This window comes from Molothrus aeneus, unplaced genomic scaffold (assembly GCF_037042795.1).
Source record: "Molothrus aeneus isolate 106 unplaced genomic scaffold, BPBGC_Maene_1.0 scaffold_36, whole genome shotgun sequence".
Taxonomy (NCBI): domain Eukaryota; kingdom Metazoa; phylum Chordata; class Aves; order Passeriformes; family Icteridae; genus Molothrus; species Molothrus aeneus.
The window spans coordinates 2,112,605-2,137,503 of record NW_027099027.1 but is presented as its reverse complement, the minus strand read 5'-3'; the positions used below and the strand labels follow the sequence as shown (position 1 = coordinate 2,137,503).

Below are 24,899 nucleotides of genomic sequence, written 5' to 3'. Positions count from 1 at the left end.
CGCTGCAGGTGCAGGGCCAGCGGCGGGGAGGAGACCCGGCCCTGGCAGCGGCTCCGGGAGCAGCGATTGGCGCTGGGCCACCCGCGCTGCAGAGAGCCGGGGCCCTTGTGCCTGCCCTTGTGCCCAGGGCGCCTTTCCCCGCCGCCCGCCCGCCCGCTCGGGGGAAATGCCCCCTGTGCCGCTCCTCAGGGCCGCCCCTCGCCGCTGCCCCGGGGCTCCCGGCGCCGCCTGGAGGGGCCCAGGCCTCGGCCTCACCCTGCTCAGCCCGAGGCCTGGAAAAGCAGATTCAAACACCCACCCAGAAAGTGCCCCAGGATGCCAAGGTCAATCTTTTGTCACCAGCACGGCTTTGCTATCAGAGTCTGGACGGGAGTAGAAAATCACCAGGGGAAAAGAGCATGAACAAGTTCTGCCTTGGCACTACCTCAAGCTGTGGGGTACCAGTTGTCGGTTTCACTGGCTCTGGATTGAAGGCACTTGAGACAGTAATTCATGTTCGGAATCAAGTGTTTATTAGTTCTTATCAGTAAAACAGCCTCATTACTGGGAGTTCAGCAGCTTTTCATTAGAAGGCACAAAATGGCCAACAATCTCTTGTTCCAAGGTCTTTTAAGACTAAACTATCCAATTAGGAACTGACACCTAGATTATTTTCCCTTTTAACCTAGTAACTGATCCCAAAGAGCCTGCAATGTGGAATTTCTGCCCAATTACAAAAAGCCACCCAAACCCATGAAGAAGAAGGAAGAAGCATGAAGAAGAAACCCAGGACGAAACACTGTGCCCTCCATTTTGCTTCCATCCACAACATACTAAAAATCCCAAAACCTAAATTTCTCAGAGTCAGGGTGGACCAAAGCCGAAAAACTAGAGGTGATAAGAATGGACTAAAACCACAACCAAGGAATCTGCATTGCCCTGAAATACCTTTCCCCTTACATCAGCCTGGTGCATATTCATAGACCCTCATGCATATCCATAAACTACTTTACATATTCCAGGAATGATTTTACATGGCCCCTCCCTGGGTCTGCCTTTTCAGAGCATGTGTGTTTCTTGGCTGTGGTTTTGGCTCCTTCTCTTTATCACCTCCAGTTTTTGGGCCTTGGTGCACTCTGCCTTCAGACGGGGAGTGCTGATAGTTGGCAGATCTGTACAGGTGTCCTCATCCTGTGTGCATTGGATGTTATCCCACCCAAGCAGGCAGTTTAACACAAGCAGCCTTTTCACAAGCTTAATTAACAACAGAAATAAAAACTATAGAACAAAGTTACTTTCAGAAACAGTCCCAGCCCATATTTGATCCCAGTCCAGTTGATCTCAGTCTGTGTGGTCATGATCCATATGGTCCCAGCCTGTGCAGCCCCAATCCAAAGGATCCAAGCCCATATTTGATCCCAGCCCATATTTGATCCCAGCCCGTATTTGATCCCAGTCCTATTTTGATCCCAGTCCATATTTGATCCCAGCCCATATTTGATCCCAGCCCATATTTGATCCCAGTCTGTGGGGTCCTGCACACACTCCCAGGGTCTGGAATTCCAGTTCCCAGCCAGGAAAAAATGTTCCTGCCCTTGAACTTCCTTCCTATCCCCTCAACAAATTGCAATAAAATTATAAACAAAGAAATAATAATTGAAATTAAATAAATTATAATAAAAAAAAATCTCAACTCTTCTTTACAATACTCCAACTATGATTTAACTCAAACCAAAAATAACTATTACTATAATATTACCAATGCATATAAATAAACAAATTATATATCAAGAAATACCTTTTGAAAATTTTAACTCGATGACTAATGTACTTTAGATAAAAAAATCTAAAGAAACAAACAAGCAATCTAACAGCTCTTAGTTAAACAATTCATATTACAAATATACTAAACACAAAACCAAACACCACTACAATTTCACAGACATTTCAACCAAACAATTAAACTTTAATAACATCCTTAAGTACTCTTGAAAAATTAAAATTATTTTTAGAACATTAATTGTGTGCGGGTGGTTTTATTTTGATATTGGTTTTTGGATTGTTTGGGTTAGATGATTTAAAAAATGGGATTTTTATAGGAATTGAATCAGCTGAGAAGGTGGCACTCTGCAAACAGATTTGACTGAAAATAAATGGGACAGAAATCAGTAACTCTCAAAGTTTTATTTGCTATCAAATACATCCTACACAATCCCCATCCCATTGCTCCAAATTGGGATCCCACTTCTCCCAATCTCCTTCCAACCCCATCTCACCCTGGTGGCTGTGGAATGGATTGAGTTTGGCATGGGATTGAGTTTTTTTGAGGAGGAAACAAGGAATTTAAGGTAGGATTGAGCCTTTTTGGGTTAAAATTCAGTTATTTTCAGTGGAATTTGAGTGGTTTTGAGGTGAAAGATCGATCCCTCTTGGCTTTTGGAGTAGAGAGAGAGGGAGAAGAGAAAAAAATTCAGGCCAAACCAAAGGAGAAGCATCCAGGAGTGTTCCCAACATGGATCACAGGGAATGTGAGTGACCAGGGCTGTGCCCAAAGTGCCTCCTCCAGTGGGGGATGGAGCTGGAACAGCGCACGAAGCTCTTCCCGCACTTGGGGCACTCGCAGGGCTTCCCTTACCGGTGCCTCCGTTGGTGTTGGGTCAAGGTAGAGCTCCTGGAGAAGCTCTTCCCACACTGGGGACACTCGTAGGGCCTCTCCCCCGTGTGGATGCGCCGGTGCCTGACGAGGTGGCAGTTGAGCTTGAATCCCTCCCCGCAGTCTAGGCAGCGGAATGGCCTCTCCTCTGTGTGAATCCGATAGTGCAGGAGGAGATTGGAGCTGGTCTGAAACCTTTTCCTGCATTTATCACACTCGTAGGGCCTCTCCCCTGTGTGGATGCGCCGGTGCCTGACGAGGTGCGAGTTGCGCTTGAATCCCTTCCCACAGTCGGGGCATTGGAAGGGCCTCTCCTCTGTGTGACTCTGATAGTGCAGGAGAAGATGGGAGCTGGTCTGAAACCTCTTCCCACACTTGGAACACTCGTAGGGCCTCTCCCCTGTGTGGGTCCTCTGGTGCTTGATCAGGTGGGAGCTCCGGCTGAAGCTCTTCCCACACTCCCCACACTCGCAGGGCTTTTCCCCAGTGTGGGTCCTCTGGTGCCTAATCAGGTGGCAGTTCCACCTGAAGCTCTTCCCACATTCCACGCATGTGTGGGGCTTCTCCCCATCATGGAGCTGCTCATGGAGCACCAGCTCCGAGCTCTGGCTCCATCTCCGGCCGCCTTCCCGGCCCAGGCTGCCTCTTTCCCCCTCACATCCCCGCCATCTGCGTTTGCAGCCCCTCCTCGTGCGGCATCTCTGGGCCTTTTCCTCCCCATTGGCTTCCTGCGCCATGGAGCCGCTCAAAACGGCCTCTGCCACCAGGTTCTGCCGCGGGCATTTGTCCTCCCTGCTCTCCATGCTCAGCTCCTTCTCTGGGCAAGGAAGGACAAGGACAGCATGGGATTTGCCTCCGTGCCACAGGCAAGGGCAACGAGATCCCCCCAGGCCGTCTCTGGGGACGCACTGCCCCCTCTTGGCTCTCCCCATTTCGGGATGCCGGGGCTGTTTGGGCTCCCGGGCTCCCTTCTCCCCTCATTCTCTGCTCTGGGCTGCAGCGGCTCCAAGGAGTCCCCCCTGCCCCTCTCCAGGCTCTTGAGGCTCCCGCCAATGGCGGCGCTCCCCCCTCTCTGGCCTCCCCACTTTGGCCTCCTGGGGGACACAGGGCTCTGCTCCTCCAGGCTGCCTCTGCCGGCAGCCGCCACCGCCACCCCCCGATGTCCCCCTGAGGGGCCTTTTCTGCTCAGCCTTGGACTTCTTCATTCTCCAAACATCCCCGAAAAACCCAACCCAGGGACCCCCCGGGATATCCGGGCCGGGCTCCCCCTCCCCGCTCACCTACGCCATGGGGGGGGGGGATGATCCCACAGGTGGGGGCTGCGAATTCAGGCAGGGATCGAGACCGCGTGGTTCCCTCAGCTCAGCCTTGATCCGCCTTTGTCCCTCCTCTTCCTCTTCCTCCCGCTCCTCCTCTGTCCTATCTCCACCTCCCTCTCCTCCTCCCCCCTAACCCCACCTTCTTCACTGCTCTTTCTCCTCCCGCTCCTCCTCTTCCATCCCCCCTCCTCCTCCTCCCCTGTCTTATCCCCACCTCCTGCTCCTTTTCCATCCCGCCCCTTCCATCCCTCCCCCTGCTCCTCCCCGCTAACCCCGCCTCCTCCTCCCCCTCCATCCCTGCCCTTCCCTCCCTCCTCCTCCTCCCCCAGCAGCAGCCACACCCTCGGTGCCCCGTCCCCGCAGCCCTCGCAGCCCGCGGCAGCAGCGGCGATGGAGCCGGGACAGGTCGGCATGGGCAGCGCGGGGCTCTCGGCTGCTCCCAGCCGCTGCGGGCGGGGGAAGCCGGCCCGGGCCAAAGGAGAGGCAAACTGGGCAAACTGGGGGCAGATCACAAAGCTAAGGATGCAGCAGAAAATGGAGCTGAAAGAGTTATTTTAATATTCACTCCAAACGAGGAAAAACTGGAAATTCCAAAGTTTAGAGAAGCCGAGAAAAAAGAATTAAACAAGATAGGAAATGAACAAGATAAATCAGGGAAATAGAAACTTCTACATGGAAGACAATTACTTAATAAAATGTGCTTCTAGGAAAATATTAGAAGACGTGCATCACAAACCCCACTGGCGTACTCAAGCTTTGTGTGATCATTTTTTAAGGAATTTTGGGTGCACTGGGATTTTTGGTGTAGCAAAGCAAGTAACTGAAAGATGCTTAATTTGCCAAAGGATAAATAAAAAGGTGATGAGAAAAACAACATTAGGAGGTTATGAGTTAGCTCGTCGACCATTTCAAAATATCCAAGCAGAAGTTTAGATTTGTTAGGTTCTGGATTTATTTGTAAAAAAACCCATTTAATCTAGAAGAAAGAGAATATGCCATATGTTAGACAGGAGATTTTAGGAGAATAAAAATCTTTGAAGTATCAGAAACACCCGAGGAAAAAACCAAGAAAATAAAAAGGGGAAATGAAAGGGAGGGGAACAAGAGGAAAAGTCAGAAAGAGAGTGGGATCCTCTGCAGCTCTTGCCCCCTCCGTTCGCGGCCGAGGCGCCTGTCCCGGGTCCCGGCTCGCTGCCCGCCTCAGCTCCGCCTGCCCCGGTTTCCATCCCAGGTGCGGGCTCACTGCCCAGGGCAGCTCCACCTGCCCCGGCGCTGGCGGTGAATTTGTGTGCCCTGGCCCCACTGCCTGGCCCGCGGCCGCTCTGCCGGCCATGCTGGGGAAGATGGGGGTTGCTCTGTCCTGCCGCGTGGGCCGAGGTCACCGCGCCGACCGCACCGAGGGCGGGTCCCAGCCATCCCATCCCCGGCTGCCCTGCCCGTGCCAGCTGCGCTGGGCAGCGCCGCTGCTGCTGCCGGGGTCTCCCACCTGCCTTTGCTCTGCCGGGAGCTGCCGGATCAGCCGCCATAAGCCATGTGGGGGCTGCCCACGCTCCGGCTCGGCCTCCACGGGAAGATCCCCCTCTGGCGATTCCGGCAGCAGACCCTGCCCACACTCCGACCGAGCCTCGGCGGGATATCCTCCCCTGACCCCTCCTGTTCTGAGTTACGTCCCCTTGGTAACCACAGCTCCTGCTGTTCAGGGAAAATCCCTCTCTCTACAGGAAGCACCTTATCGAAACACTAGGAGCTCAGTTAAAAGGCAGCCCTCTCCAAATTCTTTCTCAAAACACGGGAGAAAGGCTATAGAAGGTAAAAAAGTGAAAGAGTTAGATGAAGGGATTGCTCTATTGCCGTTAAGAGAGGTTCCCATGGCAGGGATGCGCTGCCCCGCCCCGCGGGAGCCACCGGCGCCCCTGCCGGCCGTGCCCGGAACTGCACCCAAGGGGAAAGCGCCGCAGCCGAAAGGCCGGGACTGGCTCCGGGCTCTGTTTGTTGGCACTGCCGGAGCTGTTTATACACACTACTATTATTATATTATACACACTAGTAAAGAACCGTTATTCCTAATCCCATATCTTTGCCTGAGAGCCCTTGATTTCACTATCCTAAAAATTAAGAGGCAGGGGGTTTGCATTCTCCATTCCAAGAGAGGCTTTTTCTGCCTTCCCAAGCAGACACCTGTCTTGTAAAGCAAGACAAGCACCCACAGGCACTGAGGGGGGCTGCAGGAGGGGCAGAAGAAGGCCCTGCAGCACTTGGGCACAAAGGCCCAGCAGGTGAGTGCAAGAAGGGAGCAGCAAAAGGCCAAGCTGAAGGCAAAGGCCAGGGCAGAGCTCCTACAGCCCCTGAGGGATCAGCCCCAGGGCCCAAGGGGGCCCCGGCACCCAGGGCACGGGCTCGGCCACAAGCACCCGGCAGAGGCATTGCCCTCCTCGGCAGGGCACAGCCCACCCAAACAGCCCCTGGCAAGGAATCAGGGCTCCAGCTGCAGGGCACAAGGACACTGCAAGCAGAGACAGCAGCACCCTCAGGACCAGCAAGTCCACCCCGTGATGGACATGGATTGGCAGGGCTGTCACAGCTCCCATCACACCAGGGACCCTCCACACTGGAGCCCTTGAGAACATTCAGGTGGGTCTGCATTGAGAGGAGGCATTTTCTGATGGACACAGGGGCCTCTCAATCTGCTCTGAATCTTAGACCTAAAGGGGAAAATGATAAAGGAATATTTTAATTTTTAAGGGAATGAGTGGGAAAGATGAGCAGGTATGATTTGTTCAACCACTATTAGAAGCTGTGGGGGATAGGTTTGAAATAAATGAATTTCTTTTTCTTCCTCCTGTGATTGTAATTAACTAGGAAGGAGTTTGAGAGCTGGATTTTAATACTGTAAAAAGGGAAACAGAGGCTAGTTCTGTTGTACCTCTGTGTCAAAAGTCTGACAAGGCCTATGCTGAAGTGAACCCAGAAGTGTGGGCAGCCCCAGGGAAATACAGAAAATTAGATATGGAGCCTCTACAAATTAAAGCAACCAGAACAAGCAATACCCTGTTCCAAGAGAGGGAAGGAAGGGCTCACAGCCTGGTACTGAGTCCCTGTTAAAGGCAGGGCTTTTGGAGCCAAGGGTGTCTCCCTACAACACTCCTATCTTGCCAGTCAACAAACTGGATGGATGGACACAAGGAGGAAACACAGAATTTTCAAGTGTTAAAATTAAGATTAACTGAGGCGAGTGGCCTGGGCCTTCCAGACAGGGAAAAAGAATTTGAATTATAGGTGGACGTTAAACAGGGTCTTGCCAAAGGAATTCTTGTGCTAAAATGTTTAACCCAGTGGCCAGAGAGCAGCCTCATTGTCTGCAGAATTGTGCAGCCACAGCTTCCGTGGGAGCAGAGGCTGAAAACTGATGACAACAGGAGGATCTCCTAGAGTTCAAGTCTGGCATCAAGTTAAAGCTTTGACAACCAAAAGAGCCTCTAAATGGATGAGCAGGGCTCGGTTATTACAGTATGAAACTTGTTCAGTGGCACAGGAGGATTCAGAACTGAGGACAGGGCAAGGGTTTAACCCAGCCTCCTGTTTGAACAGCCTGGAGAGGGGCTGGCAAGGAACCCAGGACTGCACTCAAGGGACAGAGCTCCCGAGCCAGGCTGGGAGAGATTGATGGGACATTCCCTGGCCTGAGGGAGACAATGTGTTTGTGGATGGCTCTGCAAGGGCAGCAGAAGGGAAAAGAGCTACAAGACAGGCTGTTATTAAGGAGGGGGAATCAGACAAAGCGCAGGTCACCGGCCCATGCTCAGCTCAACCCACGGAGCTGTGGGTGCTTGTAAGAGCCTGGCACTGAAATGCCCTGGGCAGGAAGGCTTCAATATCTTCTGCTGACACCATGGCACCTAACAGGGGGCAAAAGCAATTCTGACTGCTTCAGCAATCACTGGATCACTTATTAACCTATTTCTAAAACAAATAATTCAAAGATAATGGATTGTGGAAGCAATAGATTCAGATGGGGAACTCATTTTACAGGAAAGACCCTTCAGGGGGTTATGGCAGCTTTAGGAATACAATGGGACCTCCATAACCCCTGGCAAGCCCAGAGCTCGGGTTGGGTAGAAAGAATGAATAGGGAAATAAAGAAACACCTTTGGAAGCCGGAGATAGAAACCAAGATGCCATGGGTACAGCTTTTGCTATTGGCTTTGGCAAGAAAAAGAGCCAGACCCAAGGCAGATATTCAATTATCTCCCTTGGAATTCAAGTCTGGAATTCCTTACCTGGGCAATTCTCCACCTAGTGCAGGGTGGAAATAAGGGATGTAAATGTAAGGCAGGCTGTAGCCAGAATCCTGTCTCCTGTGGAATCTCTCCCCCAGGAAGCTGGGCTGGCACAGAGCCTGCCCTGGGACTTTGCTGTTGCCAACACCCAGCCAGGACATCGGCTCCTGCCTAAGGAGTGCAAAGCAGCACCACTGGTGGCCAAGGGGCCCACGCCAAGTGTCCCTGAGGCCAGAAACAGCCGCCAGCACAGCTGAGCACGGGGGGACCCCTCAGCCTGGCCTCAGGGGCTCTGAAGCCCCGGAGATTTGCACTTCCCGCCTGCAGCAGGACCATGGGAGCCGCCCCCGAGCCTGCCCTGAAGGCAACGCAGCAGCAGCCAGGGCTCCACAGCGGGCCAAGCCCCTGGGCCTGCCCACAGATCCTCTGCTCAAACCTCGGGAATCCCGGCCACCCTCCTCTGGCACCTCCAGCCACTGCGGCCAAGCCTCGCTGCCACTGCTGCAGCTCCAGCGCTGGCTGGGCCTGCACTGCCACAGCTGCTGGGGAGCACCGCGGCACAATTCCACTCTGGGGCTCACTCACACCCACACTCTGGGCTGACTGCGACTGCATTGCTGCAAAATGCACCCATTCTGCTTCTTTTAAATCTTATTTCTCTGCTCAGAAAGGTTTCTCTACTCAAAGGTTTGCCTTTGGGAAAGAAATTTTAAAGGTTTTATTTAAGGGGTTCCCAGTCTGTTCGGATGTTAAACTCATCTCCACTACTCAATGGAGAGGAGTTTAACAACCGAACAGACTGGGAATAGCCCAAAAGACACCCACAGAGATAACGACCAGCAACAAAACATCAACGCCCCGCAGCAAACAGCAACCAACAGCTGCCCCAGACACTGCCCCCGCACCGCTGGAGACACCTGGTCTGGAAAAGGCTGAGAAGGAAATCCAGGAGTGTGGACGGAATTCACATCAGAGGGGAAGAAATCCGAGTCTAATAGGAAACCAAATACTAAAAACTTACACGACTTGGAAGCAATGAACATTAAAGCAGTGGATTTAGATTGGTTCAGCCTACGTAAAGTTTAGGAAAAATCGAGTAAAACTGACATGTCATGGAATGATTTTTTCTGCTCAGCCGGGCTATGTGTGGATGAAAGTATTTCTGTTGCACATCCTGGCCAGAACCAAGCAATGCCTTGACTCTCTCACACTAAAGAGATTCTTGGAGAGTTTTTGTTTTCCCTACAGTTTCAGTGATAAGATTACAACATGAGAAACATTTTTTATAATAATCCTACTTTATATTGTCAGGTAGGTTTGGGCCAGAAGGGTGAGAATCAATTTTTGGTCTGGGTTTTTCCATGTTCGCCTTTATGTTGCATTTTGTAAAATTGAAGAGCTTTAACCGTGATACTTTTAACTCTTAAATAGTTAATACTTTTTTTAAAAAAAGCAGATTTCGGGGGGCCACATGTGACTCACCAGATGGCAGCCCTGGAAGAGAAGCTTTGGTTCTAGTCAGCCAGGAGAGGAGCTTTAGAAATGCAAATGAACCCTGCTGGGCAAAGCCTGGCCAATGTACCTGGGTCTCTTGCCTGGGGCAGGAATTGGGCTGATTCCCCCTGCCCCTCACCCCGAGCTCTGCCTGCTTGCGCTGATGGAATTTGCACAGCTCAAGGCAGAGCCCAGGGTGAGGATATCTGACCCTGCAACAGAAACGGGTGAAGCTGCAAAGGGGAACAGCAAATGGAGAATGTTGGGAAAACTTCACTATAAATAAATGGGGGGAATCATCCCTCTGCCCACTCCAACGTGTGCTGTCACTGTCTATGTTATATAGGGTGGATTAGAGCACTGAGATGTTCTTGCTACCACAAGTTCCAGGAAATCAGTTGGGAATCCAAGTATTTGATGATTTAATTAGAGAAAAATGGTCAATTGATGCAGCCCTGGCTGGAGAGAGCGGCCAAAAATGGGCAGAAGATGAACGGCCAGCAGAACAAATCCTACAACACCATGGACCAGCCCCTGGGAACCCAAACCAATTCATATCAGGAGCCACAGAACCCATTTCTCATTTCAATGGCACCATTAGATTACAAGCTGTCCTCGGAATAACCAACCAGACAGCTCCAGCTCCTGACCTTCCTGCTGAGCAATCCACTGAAATGAGGAACACAACATTTCCCCATGGGATGGGATCAGATCATCTGTTAGCAGAGAAAAGAGGAGTTTGTGGAAAATCAAATGACTCAAACTGGTCTTGGCAAATAGATGACAAAGGAAAAGTGGTGAAACAGATAACAAAGGAAACAAAAAAGCAGCTCATGTACCAGTCCAAACGTGGAAAGGATGGGAATGGGACATGGTTTTGTGGTTCCCTGGCAGACCATGGGTTAAACGAATGCTGCTTCTGCTCTGATGTGCTACAGCAACTCTCACCTTTTTACCATGCTCCACACCTTGAGAGTGCAGCTCATTCAGCAGCTGAGCGAGGGGCCAGGGGCTTGTAGATAAGGAAGTAAGGGGCGAAACCACCAGCTTCAATAAATGTTATTAATTAACATGGACTGCTGCTCACAGAAAGTCCCGCTAAATTCCTGAACGTCGAGAACAAAAAAGACTTGACAGAGCCGTGAATATCGGCTGTTCTACAAAAGTGGGGGTGCACATTAACGAGGACGTGCAGTTGGCAGATCGGGAGGTCTGAACCTTCCAAGTACCTCAGGCAGTGGGCAAAGGGAGAGGGAGATGAGCCGGGAAAATGAGGATAAAAAGGAGGCTGCGAACTACAACAATGGCAGAGAGCGCACGGCAAATGCGCCACGGCCTCTCCCTCTGCTCAGCAATAAAGTCACTTGTACAGGACTCCTCTGTCTCCTCGGGGCACAGAAACCTCCGGCCACGTGAATTTCCCCGCACAGCCGCGGGCACGGGGCAGCCGCCTCTGTCCCAGCCACAGGAACCGGGCCGAGCCAGCGCTGCTCCGGCAGCGGCTCCTGCCGAGGCAGCGGCCGCAAGGAGACCGCGGGCAGCCGCTCCCGCAGCGCCCTCACGGCAGCGGCACCACGGGCCGGACACGGCACAAGGAACCCGCCTGAGCCCCCTGCCGCCCCCGAGGCCCACAGCGAGCCCCGAGCCCCCGCACAACCCAGCGCGGCTCCCACCTGCGCTGCGGCCGCCTCCCAGCTCCGCCGCCGCCTCACCGGTGGGTCCTGGTCGCTCCCAGTATGGTCCAAATCACTCCCGGTAGGATCCCAGTTGCCCCCGACACGGTCCCAGCGGCTCCCAGTCATGCCCTGTATGGTTCCTTTCACTCTCAGTCCCTCTCAGTAAGAGCCCAGTGTGGCCCCAGTCACTTCCAGTATGAGCCCGGTCACACCTTACCCGATGCCATTTGCCCCCGCTGTGGTCCCAGTTGCTCCCAGTATAAGTCCAGTCACCTCCAGTTTGATCCCAGTTACTCCCAGACACTCCCAGTACTATGCCAGACACTCCAAGTGTCACCCCATCAGTCCCAGTATGATCCCAGTATGACCCCAGCATGGGGCAGCTGCTCCCAGTATGATCCCAGTTGCTCCCTGTATTATTCCAGTTTCTCTTCTTCACCCCTACTACAGATCTGATCACTCCCAGTATGATTCCAGTCAGTCCCAGGATGATCCAAACCATTCCCAGTCCCTCCCAGTCCAATCTCAATTGTCCCCTGCATGTTCCCAGTAGCCCTCAGTGTGGTCCCAGTATATCCCAGTATGATCTCTGCTGCCTCAGTTCTGCTCCCAGTGGGTTCTTTTCCCAGTCTGTCCCAGTCCATTCCAGTCTGTCCCAGTCTCTCTCCAGCAGCTGCTGCCCACCCCCCCCTCCCAACCCCATTCCCGGGCACTGGGACCCCCCCTGCACCCCCTTATCCTGCACCAACACCCCCTGCACCCCCTTTCCCGGGTATCCTCCTCTCCCAGCCCCTGGATCCCCCATTTCCGTGAGCCCAGGGACCCCCGGGCCCCCATTCCCGGCCAGCCCGGGGCACCTCAGCCCCAGCCTCCCTTTGCTGGGAAACCCGGCCTGGGCACGGGGCTCTGCGGCCGCTCTGGGATTTATGATCCCCCAAAGGAAAGGGAGAGAACAGCAGAGAGAGAGCGAGAGAGAGAGAAGGAGATTGGGAATCAGGGATCGGGTCCCAGCGCCCAGCCCTGCTCCGCCGGGGGTGGGACCCGCACCCGCAGCAAAAATTGGCTCCGCTGCTCCCGCTGCTTGCCCGGCTTTGGGCCGAGCCCAGCGGGGTCCGGGCAGAGTTTGAGCGCAGGGCCGGGAGTTCAGCACAGCCCGGCCCGGGGGTCCCGCAGGGCGCGGCCCTGGAGGGTCCCAGACGGATCCCCGAGGGATCCAGAGGGGTGCCAGGAGGGGATCCAGGTGAATTCCCTGGAATTCGCCCTTTCCCCCTCCCCCCGCGCTCCCTCGGGCACTTTCACTTTCGCGTCTCTGCAGCCGCGATCGGGGACGGCTGCGATGGCCCCAGCGCTGGGGCTGGGGGTGCTCCGGGGGCTCCTGGGGCTCCTGGGGGACCCGGGGGCCGCGACCAAAGGTGAGTGGGACCCCCCGAAACCGGGACCCCCCTGAACCGCAATTCCCGGGCACCGGGACCCCCTTGATCTTCCATTCCCGGGCAGGGGAACCCTCTAAACCTCCATTCCCGGGCAGGGGAACCCTCCTGAACCCCCATTTTGGGTCATGTCACCCCGCCTCTCACTCCACTTCCCCAGCACCGGGAACCCCCTGTACCCCCTCATCTGGCACCGAGATCCCCTGAACCCCCATTTCTGTTCACCGGGACCCCCCTGAACCGCCATTCCTGGGCACCGGGAACTCCCTAAACCTCCATTCCCGGGTACCGGGACTCCCCTGAACCCCCATTTTCGGTCCTGTGACCCCCTCAGCACCCTTTTTCAGCACCGGGACCCCCTGAACCCCCATTCCTGAGTACGCGGACCCCCTTGAGTGCCCATTTCTGGGCACAGGGACCCCCCTGTACCCCCTTGCCCAGCATTGGCACCGCCCTGTACCCCCTCATGTGGCCCCAGGACCCGCCTGAATCCCCATTTCTGGTCACCGACGCCCCCGGAACCGCAATTCCCGGCCACCGGGACCCCCTTGAATCCCGAATTCCTGGAAGGAAACTCCCCCTGAACCCGCATTCCCCGGCACGGGAACCCTCTGAACCCCAATTTTTGGGCACTGGGACCCCCCTGCCCCCCCTAATCCGGGCCTAGGATCCCCCCGCACCCCCGTCAGTGCTCTGGGACGCCCTGCACGCCCATTCCCGGCCACCTCGTCCTTCCCAGACCCCAGACCCGCCCTTTTCCTCGGCTTTTGGACCCCCAGATCTCCCAAATTTCGGTGTCCCCCCAGTTCTTCATTCCCGGCGCTTCCTGGAAGGGGTTCCAGGGGATCCCGGAGGGTCCCCTGGGGTTCCAGGGGGTCAAGAGACCCCCCTTGAACGTTCATTTCGGGACACTGGGGCCCCCCCTGTACCCCCTTCCTCAGCCCCGATAACCCCTGCACCCCCTTATCTGCAGCCTGGAACCCCCTGAGCCCCCATTCCTGGGCAGGGAAACCGCCCTGAACCCCAATTTCTGGGCACCGGGATCCACTACATCCCCTTATCCGGCACCGGGACCCCCTGAACCTCAATTTTCAGGCACCAGGACCCCTTGAACCCCGGAACTTGGGAATGGAACCCCCCGGAACCCCATTCCTGGGCACCGGGACCCCAGTGCATCCCGTTATCTGGCCCTGGGACCCCCTGCACCCCCTTTCCCAGCACCAGATCCCAGCCAGGCCATTATCTGGCACCGGCACCCCTGAACCCCCCATTCCTGGGCACCGGGACCCCACTGCATCCCCTTATACAGCACCAGGACCCCCTGAACCCCCATTCCACTGCACCAGGACTGCCGTGCACCCCCATATCTGAGACTGGAACCCTCCCAAACCCTCCGTTCTCAGGCACAGGGACCCCCCCCGCACCCCCTTATCCAGCACGGGGACCCTCCTGCACCCCCTCAGCAGCACCAATGCCCCCCCGCACCCCCTTTCCCGGCCCTCCCCCTCTCAGACACCCCAGCCCCCGCTTTTCCTTGACCCCAGCACCCCCTGGACCCCCACTCCTGCCTTCCACAGCCCCCACCCACCACCTTCCTCAACACCGGGGGCCCGTGCACCCCCTTTCCTGGGCACAGGGACCCGCTGGACACCCCATTGCCCTCACCCCCCTTTCCTTTATTCGGGACCCCCTGAACTTCCTCTCCCGGGCATGGGAACCCCCCTGTACCCCCTCATCCGGGACTGGGACCCCCTCCTGGACCCCCTTCACGTGTTCCGGGACCCCCTGAACCCCTCCCCGCCCCTCCCGCCCTCCCCAGACCCCACACCCGCCCTTTTCCTTCACCTTTGCACCCCCAGATCTCCCAAACTTCCCTGTGCCCCCAGTTCTCCACTCCCGGCGCTTTCTTAAGGGGGTCCCAGGTGGTTCTCAGACGGCTCCAGGGTGGTCGCAGCGGGGATCCAGAGGGATCCAGATGAACTCCCTGGCATTCCTTCTTTCCCTGTCCCCTTCCCCCGCTTTCCCTCGGTCTTTCCCGTCTCCCAAGCTGCGTCCCCGGGATCCGCCCACCTCTCCCAGCCCCAGACCTCCCTTTCCGTGACCCAGGGACTCCCTGGAGCCCCATTCCTGCCTTTCCCAGCTCCCAGACCGCACTTCCCTCAGCACCGGGGACCCCTGGACCCCCTTTGGTGGGCACAGGGACCCCCTGGATCCCCCATCCCGCCTCTCCCAGTCCCTTCCCTGAACCCTGGACCCTTCCTGGCTCTCCCAGTCCCCCTTCCTGCCTCTTGGATGCCGCAGACCCCCCAATCTCTGCACCCCCACAGTTCTTCACCCCCTGCTCGCCCTGCGGGGGAGTCTCAGGGTGTCCATGAGAGTCCCAGGGGGGATTCTGGGCCCTGGGACCCCCCTGAATTTTCACTTCTGGGCACTGGGACCCCCCTGCACCCCCTTATCCAGCACCAATCCCCCCCTACACCTCCTTTCCCATCCATCCCACCTTCCCCAGTCCCCAGACCCCCCTTTCCCTTGAGCCTGATACCCCCTGGACCCCCATTCCTGCCTTTCTCAGCCCCTGGCTCCCCCTTTCCTCCGCTTCAAGGACCCCCAGCCTTCTATTCCCAGGTCTCCCCACCCTGTGACCCCTTTCCCTGGCACTGGGGACCCCTGGAGCCCCTTTCCTGGGCACAGGGATCCCCTGGAACCCCCATCCCACTTTCCCAGTCCCTGCACCCCTCACCCCTTCCATGACCCTGGAACCCCCTGAGCCCCCTTCCTGGACACCAGCACCCCCTGCATGCCCTTTCCTGTCCATCCCACCTCTCCCACCCTGCACCACCCTTTCCTTGGCTCCAGGATCCCCGAACCCCTTCCCAGCTCTCCCAGTTCCCCTTTCATTGATCCATGATCCCCTCAGCCCCCCCAAATCTCTGTGTCCCCCCAGTTCTCCACTCCCTGCATTACCTGAAAGTGGCAGTGTCAGAGCCCAGCCCAGGGATCCCCCAGTTCATGGCCATTGGGTTCGTGGATGGGATCCCCTTCGTGCGCTGCGACAGCGAGCGGGGCAGGACGGAGCCGCTGACGCAGTGGATAAAGGATGGAGTCGAGCCGGGATATTGGGATAGGGAGACCCAGAAGTTTGTGGGACACCAGCACGCGTTTGTCGAGGACCTGGAGACACTGGGGGAGCGGTACAACCAGAGTGGGGGTGAGTGGGGGGATCTGTGGGGCTGGGATGGGAACTGTAGGGCTGGGGTGAGGATCCATGGGGCTGGGATGGGATCTATAGGTGACGGATGTGGATTCACAGGGCTCCAAGGGGGTGAAATGGGAATTCATTAGGCTGGTATGGGATATCTTGTGATCTATGGGTTGAGATGAGATCTGTGGGGTTGGGTTGGGATCCATGGGGTTGGGATGTGGATCCATGGGGCTGGGATGGGATCTGTGGGGTTGGTTTGTGGATCCATGGGGTTGGGATGTGGATCCACGGGGCTCCAAGGGGCTGGGATGAGGCTCTGTGGGTCTCCCTCAGACTCTGGTGCTCCATGGGGCTGGAATGGGGCTCTGTGGGGCTGGAACACAATTCCATGGGTCTCTGTAGGTACAATCCCCCCAGGTCTCCACACAAGGTTGCGAGTTTCTGGCTGTGAACTCCTGTCCGATGGGAGTGTCCGTGGATCCCACCTGGATGGCTACGACGGGCGGGATTTCATCTCCTTTGACCCGGAATCCGGGAGATTTGTGGCAGCCGACAGCGCTGCTGAGATCACCAGGAGGTGCTGGGAACAGGAAGAGGTGGCTGAGTATCGGACAAATTACCTGAAGCACGAATGCCCGGAAGGGCTCCGGAAATACGTTGGATATGGGCAGGAGGAGCTGGAGCGCAAAGGTGGGAGCAGAATTCCTATGGGAGTTTGGGATCTGGGAATGGAGGACTTGGGAACACAGTAATTCCTGTGGGAATTCCATGGGTAGATCTCACCCTTATGTCATTCCTATGAAATTCCATGGTCAGATTTCACTCCAGTCCCATTCCAGTGGGAATTCCATGGGTAGATCTCACTCTCATCCCATTCCCATGGAATTTCATGGGCAGATCTCTCCCCCATCCTATTCCCATGGAATTCCATGGGCAGATCTCATCTCCATCCTATTCCAGCGGGAATTCCATGGTCAGAGCTCACTCCAGTGCCATTCCAGTGGAAATTCCATGGGTAGAGCACACCCCAATCCCATTCCCACAGAACCCAATGCATTAATTCCACCATTATCCCATTCCAGAGCCCCCTGATGTCCATGTGTCCGGAAGAGAGGAACACGGGATGCTGATCCTGTCCTGCGGCGCGGACGGATTCTACCCCAACACCATCGCAGTCAGCTGAATGAAGGGGGGTGAAACCTTGGATCAGGAGACGGAGTGGGGCGGGATCGTTCCCAACAGCGACGGCACCTTCCACACCTGGGCCAGGATCGAGGCGCTGCCGGAGGAGCGGGAGCAGTACCGGTGCAGGGTGGAGCATCCCGGAATGCCAGGGCCCGGGATCTTCGCTTGGGGTGAGGCTGGGAATGTGGGGATTGGGAATTTGGAATTCCTAAATGGGGATTCCTCTGCCCCTCCTCACTATCCCATGTTTCCCAGAACCGACATCTGGCGGGAATCTCACTGTGGTGGTCGCTGTGTCCGTCATCGCTGCCATCCTCATCCTCATCCTCATCGGATTCATTGTCTGGAAGCTCCAATCTGGTAACACACGGGATGGGGGTCAGGAAGGGGCATGGATCCACCCAGCACCGTTCTGGGAATCCTGTGCCACTGATGCTGATCCCGCTTTGTTTCCACAGGGAGGAGGGACAGGAATGGATACAACCCAGCAGCCGGTGAGTTCCAATGGTGTATCCAGCTCTGGATCCCTTCTGTGCGGATCCCAGGATAGATCCTGGGGTTAATCCTGGTGTGTGATCCACGCTGGAATCTCATGGATCTTCTCTTTCTGCAGGAAAGGACATGGGAACCAATGGCTTGAGCACAGGTATGGAGCAGGATCAGGGTGGGATTCCAGAAGGGGATTAGGGCGGGATGGACGGACTGAGATCAAGGAGGGGTTTCAGATCAGAGCAGGGTCCAGAGTGGGATCAGGGGGAATTGTAGAGTGGGATTGGGGCTGGATTCTGGAGTGGGATTAGGAGGGATGGATGGAGCAGGATTGGTGTGGGAGGGATGGAGTGGGATCAGGGCTGGATTCCAGACAAGAATCAGGTGGGATGGAATGGAGCAGGATCAGGTTGGGGTTCCAGAGAAGGGTTGGGGCAGGATGGATGGGGCAGAATGGGGTGGGATGGATGGAGCAAGGTTGCAGCAGGATTGGGGTGGGATCACGTGGGATTCTGGAGCAGCTCCTGCTCTCCATGGGCTCCAGCCAGGTCCATCCTATGGAATGGGGACAGGGACAGGGTGACACCGTGACCCTCTCTTATCCTGGCAGGAATCACTGCCTGAGCGATCCACAGAGCTGGATTCGGCCCCTTCCCTCTTGCTGGGAAAGCTGAGAGCTGCCAGCAGAGCTCATCCCACTGCTCTCACCCACCCCATGGCTCTTGCTAACGGATCCATTTCCGGTTTTCCAATGTTTTAAAGGCAAGAACCACAAATATGCCCAATCCTTCACTTCTGATGTGAAATTATCCTGCTTTGGGCAATAAATCTGGGTTCCCTCCTCCAGTGTCTGGCAGTTCATCTCTGGGAACCAGGAATGGGAATGGGGTCACTGGGACAGAGATGGAGACACTGGGAGCAGGGATGGGGACACCAGGAGCAGGATGGAAACACCAGGAGCAGGATGGGGACACCAGGAGTAGGATGGGGACACCAGGAGCAGATAGGGGTTTGTCAGCCACACCCAGCTCCATCCCCCAGGATTCATTTCCTGCCCTATGTCCCATGTCCAAGGTGTCCCCAGGAGGGTTTGGCCACGTTGGGTTCCCGGAGGGGCAGCGCGATGGGGGTCAGGTCAGGCCAGGCCTTGTTGTCCCCAGTGGTCCTTGAGTGTCCCAAAATCAGGGCTCGGGATCTCGGAGATGCTCCCTGGCCATGACCACGGCCATGACACGAGCATGAGATGGCCGTGAGAATGACCATGAGTGACACAGCCCTGAGATGACCATGACATGGGATGACCATGACTGTGACCATGACCATGACACAACCACAACCCTGGCCATGAGATGATTTGGACCAAAAGGTGACCATGGGTTGGCCATGGCACAACCACGGCCTTGAGGTGACCGTGACGTGATCGTGGCCATGAGGTGACAATGAAGTGACAATGACATGATCATGAGATGACCATTACAGTGAGATGACCCTGAGCATGAGATGATGGTGATCAGGAAATGACCATGACCATGAGATGATCATGACACAACCATGGCTGTGAGACAATTGGGAGACAATTGTGAGACAATTGTGACCATGAGTTGACTGTGAGATGACCATAACTGGGAAATAAGAAAAGCCTTACAGAATAAAGACCTTTTCCAACTTTGTTCAATCCTGTTCACTTCTGTTTGCCTAAAGGCATTCTGGGAAGATTCAGCTGTGGTTTGATGGCCAGAGAGTGGGTTGGTGGTCACCTCGTGTGTGAGGCAGGGATTGGCTGGGGAGATGCGTAGACACCACATGATCAGAGAGCTGATTGGGTAAAGGGACACGTCAATAGCAGCACCTCAGTGGCAGATGTGGGAATCCGCAAAATTAGAGGTCTTGGGAAAGCTGCAAGATGCAGGCCTCAGAGACAGCAGAACTGTGAGTAGAGCTAAGCAGTAGCCGTGAGATAGGTCAGCAGAAAAGGTATTTAAACTGTAGAAAAGCAAGGGCAAATAGAACAATGGTCTGTGTATTAATGCTTGTCTAGAATAACTCTAAGCTCCAGAAAGTTTATCTAGCAAGATATTAGGAAGGTTAAAGCTTAATAGTGGAGCTCTGTGCTTTGTGTTTTAAGGCTTACAAGCAGGTATTGTATTCGAAATAAGCATTGTTTTAACCAAAAGTACGTGTGCTTGTGGTGATTGGAGAGAACTACTGTCAATATGATTTTGCTTTGTGTGATTGGTCAAGAAACTTATAAAGTAAGTTGTAACATTAAGTTCTTGGTCTGTTGCCTGGGATGTGAGCTGCTGGCATCTTCCCATTGTCATAATCATGTAATGTGACTGATGCTGAAAAATAAAACAGCTCAAGGCACGTTCCACAGCAGTCCCGTCCCTTTTGTGGTCTGTAAATAACCCCCAGCCGGCGTTAAATGGTGCTTCCTCTGTGAGGAGTTATGTTAGACTCGAAGAATAAAAAAGAAGATCATGGACAGTTTGGGCGCCAGAGGCCCAGGTTGTTAAAAAGGAGGAATAGACCATCCCCTTCGCCGTCTGCATCTGATGTCCTTGTGAGTAGCATTATTAGGGGCGCCTGGGCTACAATATGGGAAATCATTTATCTAAAACAGAATGGGATGTGTTTTACCAGCTTGAAAAAGTTTTACAGGATAAAGGACGTTCAGATATCTCAAAACATGAACTGAAAGACTTATTAATCTGGGTAAAAGCGAATACTTTAAATATAGACTTGCAGCCTGCTTTTACCTTTGATTTTTGGGACCAGATAAACTGGAAAATTTATAATCTATTCTCTCTCAAAAAGGAAGAGACTGTAGGCAGACTAATGCCTGTCTCCTGAGCTTTATTGGAGAGTTTTAAACAAAATGATTGTAACAGAGACCTTTTTGAACAACAAAACAGAACATCCTGTTCTGAGACTTTAAATCCAAGTGATGCTGGGCCATCATCCTCTTTTGGAGAAATTTTGAGTTCTGTTCGAAGTTCCTTCCCTTCTGGCACGTCCGAGATTTCTCCAAGCAGTGTAGACAGCACTCTGATTCCTGGAAGTCAGATCAGCTTTCAGCTTCGGTCGTGCCCTCTGTTTCTTCCGGGATTCTCTGCGTCCCTGCTGCTGAGAACAGCCGTCCTCCCATTCCTCCACGAAAGCAGCCACCCCCGCAATGCCCAGAAAAGTGTTCGGGATTTTCATGGCATTCCAGGAATGTGGGAGTTTGTGAGTTATGTTCAGGGCAGGGTGGAGGTCGCACAGACCCGAGAGACGAGAATTTGAAGAGGCTTTGTGATACAAGAGCTACTTGTTCTGAAATTGTGCAAGCAGGGACGGCCGAGGGGAGCTGTGGGTCTGCTCTGCCTGGCCGGGGGCTGTGGGGGTCACTCCTGCCACTGCTTCCCCTTCTCGGGAAAATACCCCCTCGGATTTGGTTCAGGCGGGCAGATTGCTTTGCAATTCTGAAAATTCTTTTTGTGTAAATTCCTCCAACAAGTCTCTCCCAGGGTTTTCTATGGTACGCCAGCCCTCAGATATAGGCGGTGGGGGAGCTGTGGATTTGGCTCTGCCTGCAGAGGACAGGGCAGGGGGAGGACAGAGGCAGCGGGCAGCAGCCAGGAGCCGAGCGGAACCAGGATGGCTCTGCCCAGACAGATGCCTGGGATGGAGGCAGGAGGGCTCAGAGGAGTTTCTGTGGAAACACAAACAGAAGCCTTGAAGCCCGTCTCATTTGCTGCTGGGGGGGAAAACAGCACGTCGAGGTCGCGGCTTGGAGCTGGCAATTTTCCAGCTGGTTCCCGCAGGCAGAGCTGCAGTGCAGAACCTGTAACAGTGCATTGGAAATTATCACAGATACAAATTCGCGCGCATTCCGAGAGCAGGAGTCAAATTCTGGCTTTTTTCCACAGTCCAGGGTACGCGACTCCTCCCCTGCCCTTCCTGGCAGGGCTCCGGAGGCGGCGTGGTCCTTAAGCGATGCTGCGGCCAAGAATTCAGAGTTCTCTCCCCAGCCCATGCTGGCAGAGCTCCCGGGAAAGTTTGTTGCTATGGCAAAATCCCTGCCGAGAACTTGGAGCTTGGCAGAGCTCCCGGAACAGCTGCTGTCAGTGACAATTTTACCTTTTCTGTACCAAAGACTGCAATGATGAGAGGAAAAATTAAAAAGCAATCTAAATCAGAGGTTGAACCTCCCTTGAGATTACCTAATTGTTCTAATATTAATCAAAATTTAGAAAAAGATTTGGATTCAAAGATACAACTCCTTGCATTACCTGTAAGATACGGTCGTAATGATGCAAATCCACGATATGAAAGTCTTTCTCACCATGATATAAAAGAACTGTGTCAGGCTTTGAAAGAAAGTGGGTTCTCCTTATTTTAATAATGTGTTGAAAAGTATTTTTAATTGTTATGACTTAGTCCCTGCTGACTGTCGAAATGTGGCTTCCCTGATTTTAACCAATTCACAATATATTTTATGGGAATTACAATGGGAAAAACTCCTTAATAAATTGATTGAAAGATATGCAAATACTGCTTATGAGGATCTAGATGTTACCCAATTAGCAGGTGATCCACCTTACCATAGACTGGAAAATCAAGCAGCAGAATTGCCTCGGCCTGTATTAACAGATATTAAAGATGCTGCTAGAAAAGCTTTGTTTTCAGTTGAGCCAGCTGGTACACATGTGAATGCTTTTACTACTTTTAGGCAAGGTGAAACAGAATCCTATGGTTCTTTTTTAGATAGATTAACCCAAGCAGTCAAAAAACAACGTCCAGATGAACAAGCTCGCTACTATATTGTACAAAACCTTGCTTTTGTAAATGCTAATGAGGAATGTAGAAAAATTATTTTACCTTTTCCTGATCAGCCTCCAACTGTTACACAGATGCTAACAGCTTGCAGTAGGCTCACTGCTCCACAACATCTTGCTAATATACAGGTCAATGCTTTAGGAAAAACATTGGAAGACCATCTGACACAATGAATGGATAAATTTGAAAAGCTCCTAGAAAAACAAGAAAAAGTTTGGGAAAACTCTGTTAGCACTGTGCAGTTGGACTCTGATGAAAAGACTTGTTGCTTTGCATGTGGTAAACCAGGTCACATTAAAAAGGATTGTCGTGTGAAAACAATCCAACCAAAACAACTTTCTATTTGCCCTCGATGTCGAAAAGGGAAGCATCTTGCTAAGTACTGTCACTCTCGTTTGGCATCGATGGCAGACCCTTGTCGTTAAATTTAAAAAACAGCGCGAACCACCGCGCTCAGACACAAGCAGTGGTAGCCCCTGGCAACCAGGTACCAGTCAGGTGGGGTTGGTACCTCAGTCATTTATCCCTCAATCAACCAATCCTCAAATGGTTCCAGCTCAATACCCTCAAGGGCAAGGTTCGAACTGGCCTCCTCAAAACTGATTCATCTATTAAATAATTTGTGTTGTGTGAACATTCCTACTGGAATTGTCAATCTTTTTCAACAAAGACAAGATTTTTTGATTCTAGGCAAAGCCAACAACAAAATTCTTGGACTCTCAATCCTTCCTTCTGTTGTTTCAGTAAATTGTAATGAAGAGCTACTGATGATTTTAGCTCTTGCACTTGATGTTCCTATGATAATTCCACCAAAAACACCTATTGCTATTGCATTTCTGTTACCCATGAGTACACCCAAGCAAAACAACTTTCCAAAGAATTCAGTTGTGTCTGTGTCATCTGGTACCTCAGGTCCAGAGGTCTTTTGGGTGCAATGTTTGGACTGTGATCGACCACAACTGACTTGTAGCCTGACTCACTGTGGTAAAACAATTTATGTTACAGGCATGCCAGATCCTGGTGCAGATGTCACTGTAATTTCCCATATGTTCTGGCCCAATGACTGGGATTTGGTGGCTCCTTCAGGTTCCCTCACAGGGATTGGAGGTGCTACTGTGTGTTTGCAAAGTGCATCCATGATTAACATTACAGGTCCTGAAGGAAAGACAGCAACAGTGCATCCTTTTGTTGTTCAGGAGCCTCTCACCGGCTGGGGGAGAGACGTCCTGTCCCAATGGGGAGCAAAACTGGAGGTGGGACTGTGACGGAAACCACGTCAAAACCGGCCACTTTAAAGCTGACCTGGAAAACTGATCATCCTGTATGGATTGATCAATGGCCTTTAACAGAGAAAAAACTAAATATCCTTAAAAAATTGGTAAAGGAACAATTACAGCAAGGTCACATCACCCCCACAAATAGTCCTTGGAACTCACCAGTATTCGTCATCCACAAGAAGACATCGGACTCCTGGAGGTTGCTTCCTGACCTGAGGAAGATCAATGAAGTGATTGAAGACATGGGACCTCTTCAACCTGGACTCCCTTCTTTATCAATGATCCCAAAACACTGGCCTCTCGTTGTCACTGATTTAAAGGACTGTTTTTTCCACATTCCACTTCATCCTGATGATGCTCCAAGATTTGCCTTTTCCGTTCCTGTCATCAATCAAAGAGAACCCGTGCAGAGATATCACTGGAAATCATTGCCTCAAGGAATGAAAAATTCGCCTGTAATTTGTCAGCATTTTGTTGTCCAAGCTTTGTCTCCAGTTTGACAGAAGTTTCCAAGATCCATGATTCTGAACTATATGGATGATTTGCTCATCGCAGCTCCAACGCAGGCAGAGATGGAGCGAACCTGTGCTAGTGTTGTCGCTGAAATCCAAAATGCTGGACTTGAAATTTCTGCAACAAAAATCCAAGAAGTTCCACCCTGGAAGTATCTGGGATGGAAGATGACTGAGAAAACAATAACGCCGCAGAAGATACAGCTCCGGACCAGTGTCAACAATCTGCAAGACTTACAACAACTTTTGGGAGAAATCAATTGGGTCAGACCTGTTTTGGGAATCACCAACGACGAACTGGGTCCACTTTTCAATTTACTGAGAGGAAGCTGTGACATCACTTCTCCAAGAACCTTAACACCTGAAGCTTGTGCAGCCCTTGACAAGGTCATGGAAGCTCTCCAAAGACAACAAGCTCATCACTATATTCCAGAAAAGCCTTTCTTTTTTGCAATTTTAGGAGAAAAAATGCAACTTTGTGGTCTCATTTTCCAGTGGGACCCTTCTGAGACAGATCCTTTGTTGATAATAGAATGGATTTTTCTTCCCTACATGTTTCCAAAGACTATTTTCACAGTTTTAGAG

General features: G+C 53.1%; 1 protein-coding gene and 2 pseudogenes across 1 annotated transcript in view; 2 read left to right on the top strand and 1 right to left on the bottom strand.

Moving 5' to 3' along the window:
* Positions 1-24,899, top strand: part of LOC136570728 (uncharacterized) — a 2,607,743-nt pseudogene that overhangs the window by 492,006 nt on the left and 2,090,838 nt on the right.
* LOC136570729 (uncharacterized) overlaps positions 1-24,899 on the bottom strand; it is a 2,347,277-nt gene that overhangs the window by 343,785 nt on the left and 1,978,593 nt on the right. The window contains 2 exon segments of the mRNA XM_066571173.1: positions 2,622-3,257; positions 18,616-18,636. Of these exon segments, the coding sequence (XP_066427270.1) occupies positions 2,622-3,257; positions 18,616-18,636 (657 nt within the window).
* LOC136570736 (class I histocompatibility antigen, F10 alpha chain-like) lies at positions 12,735-18,546 on the top strand (annotated as a pseudogene).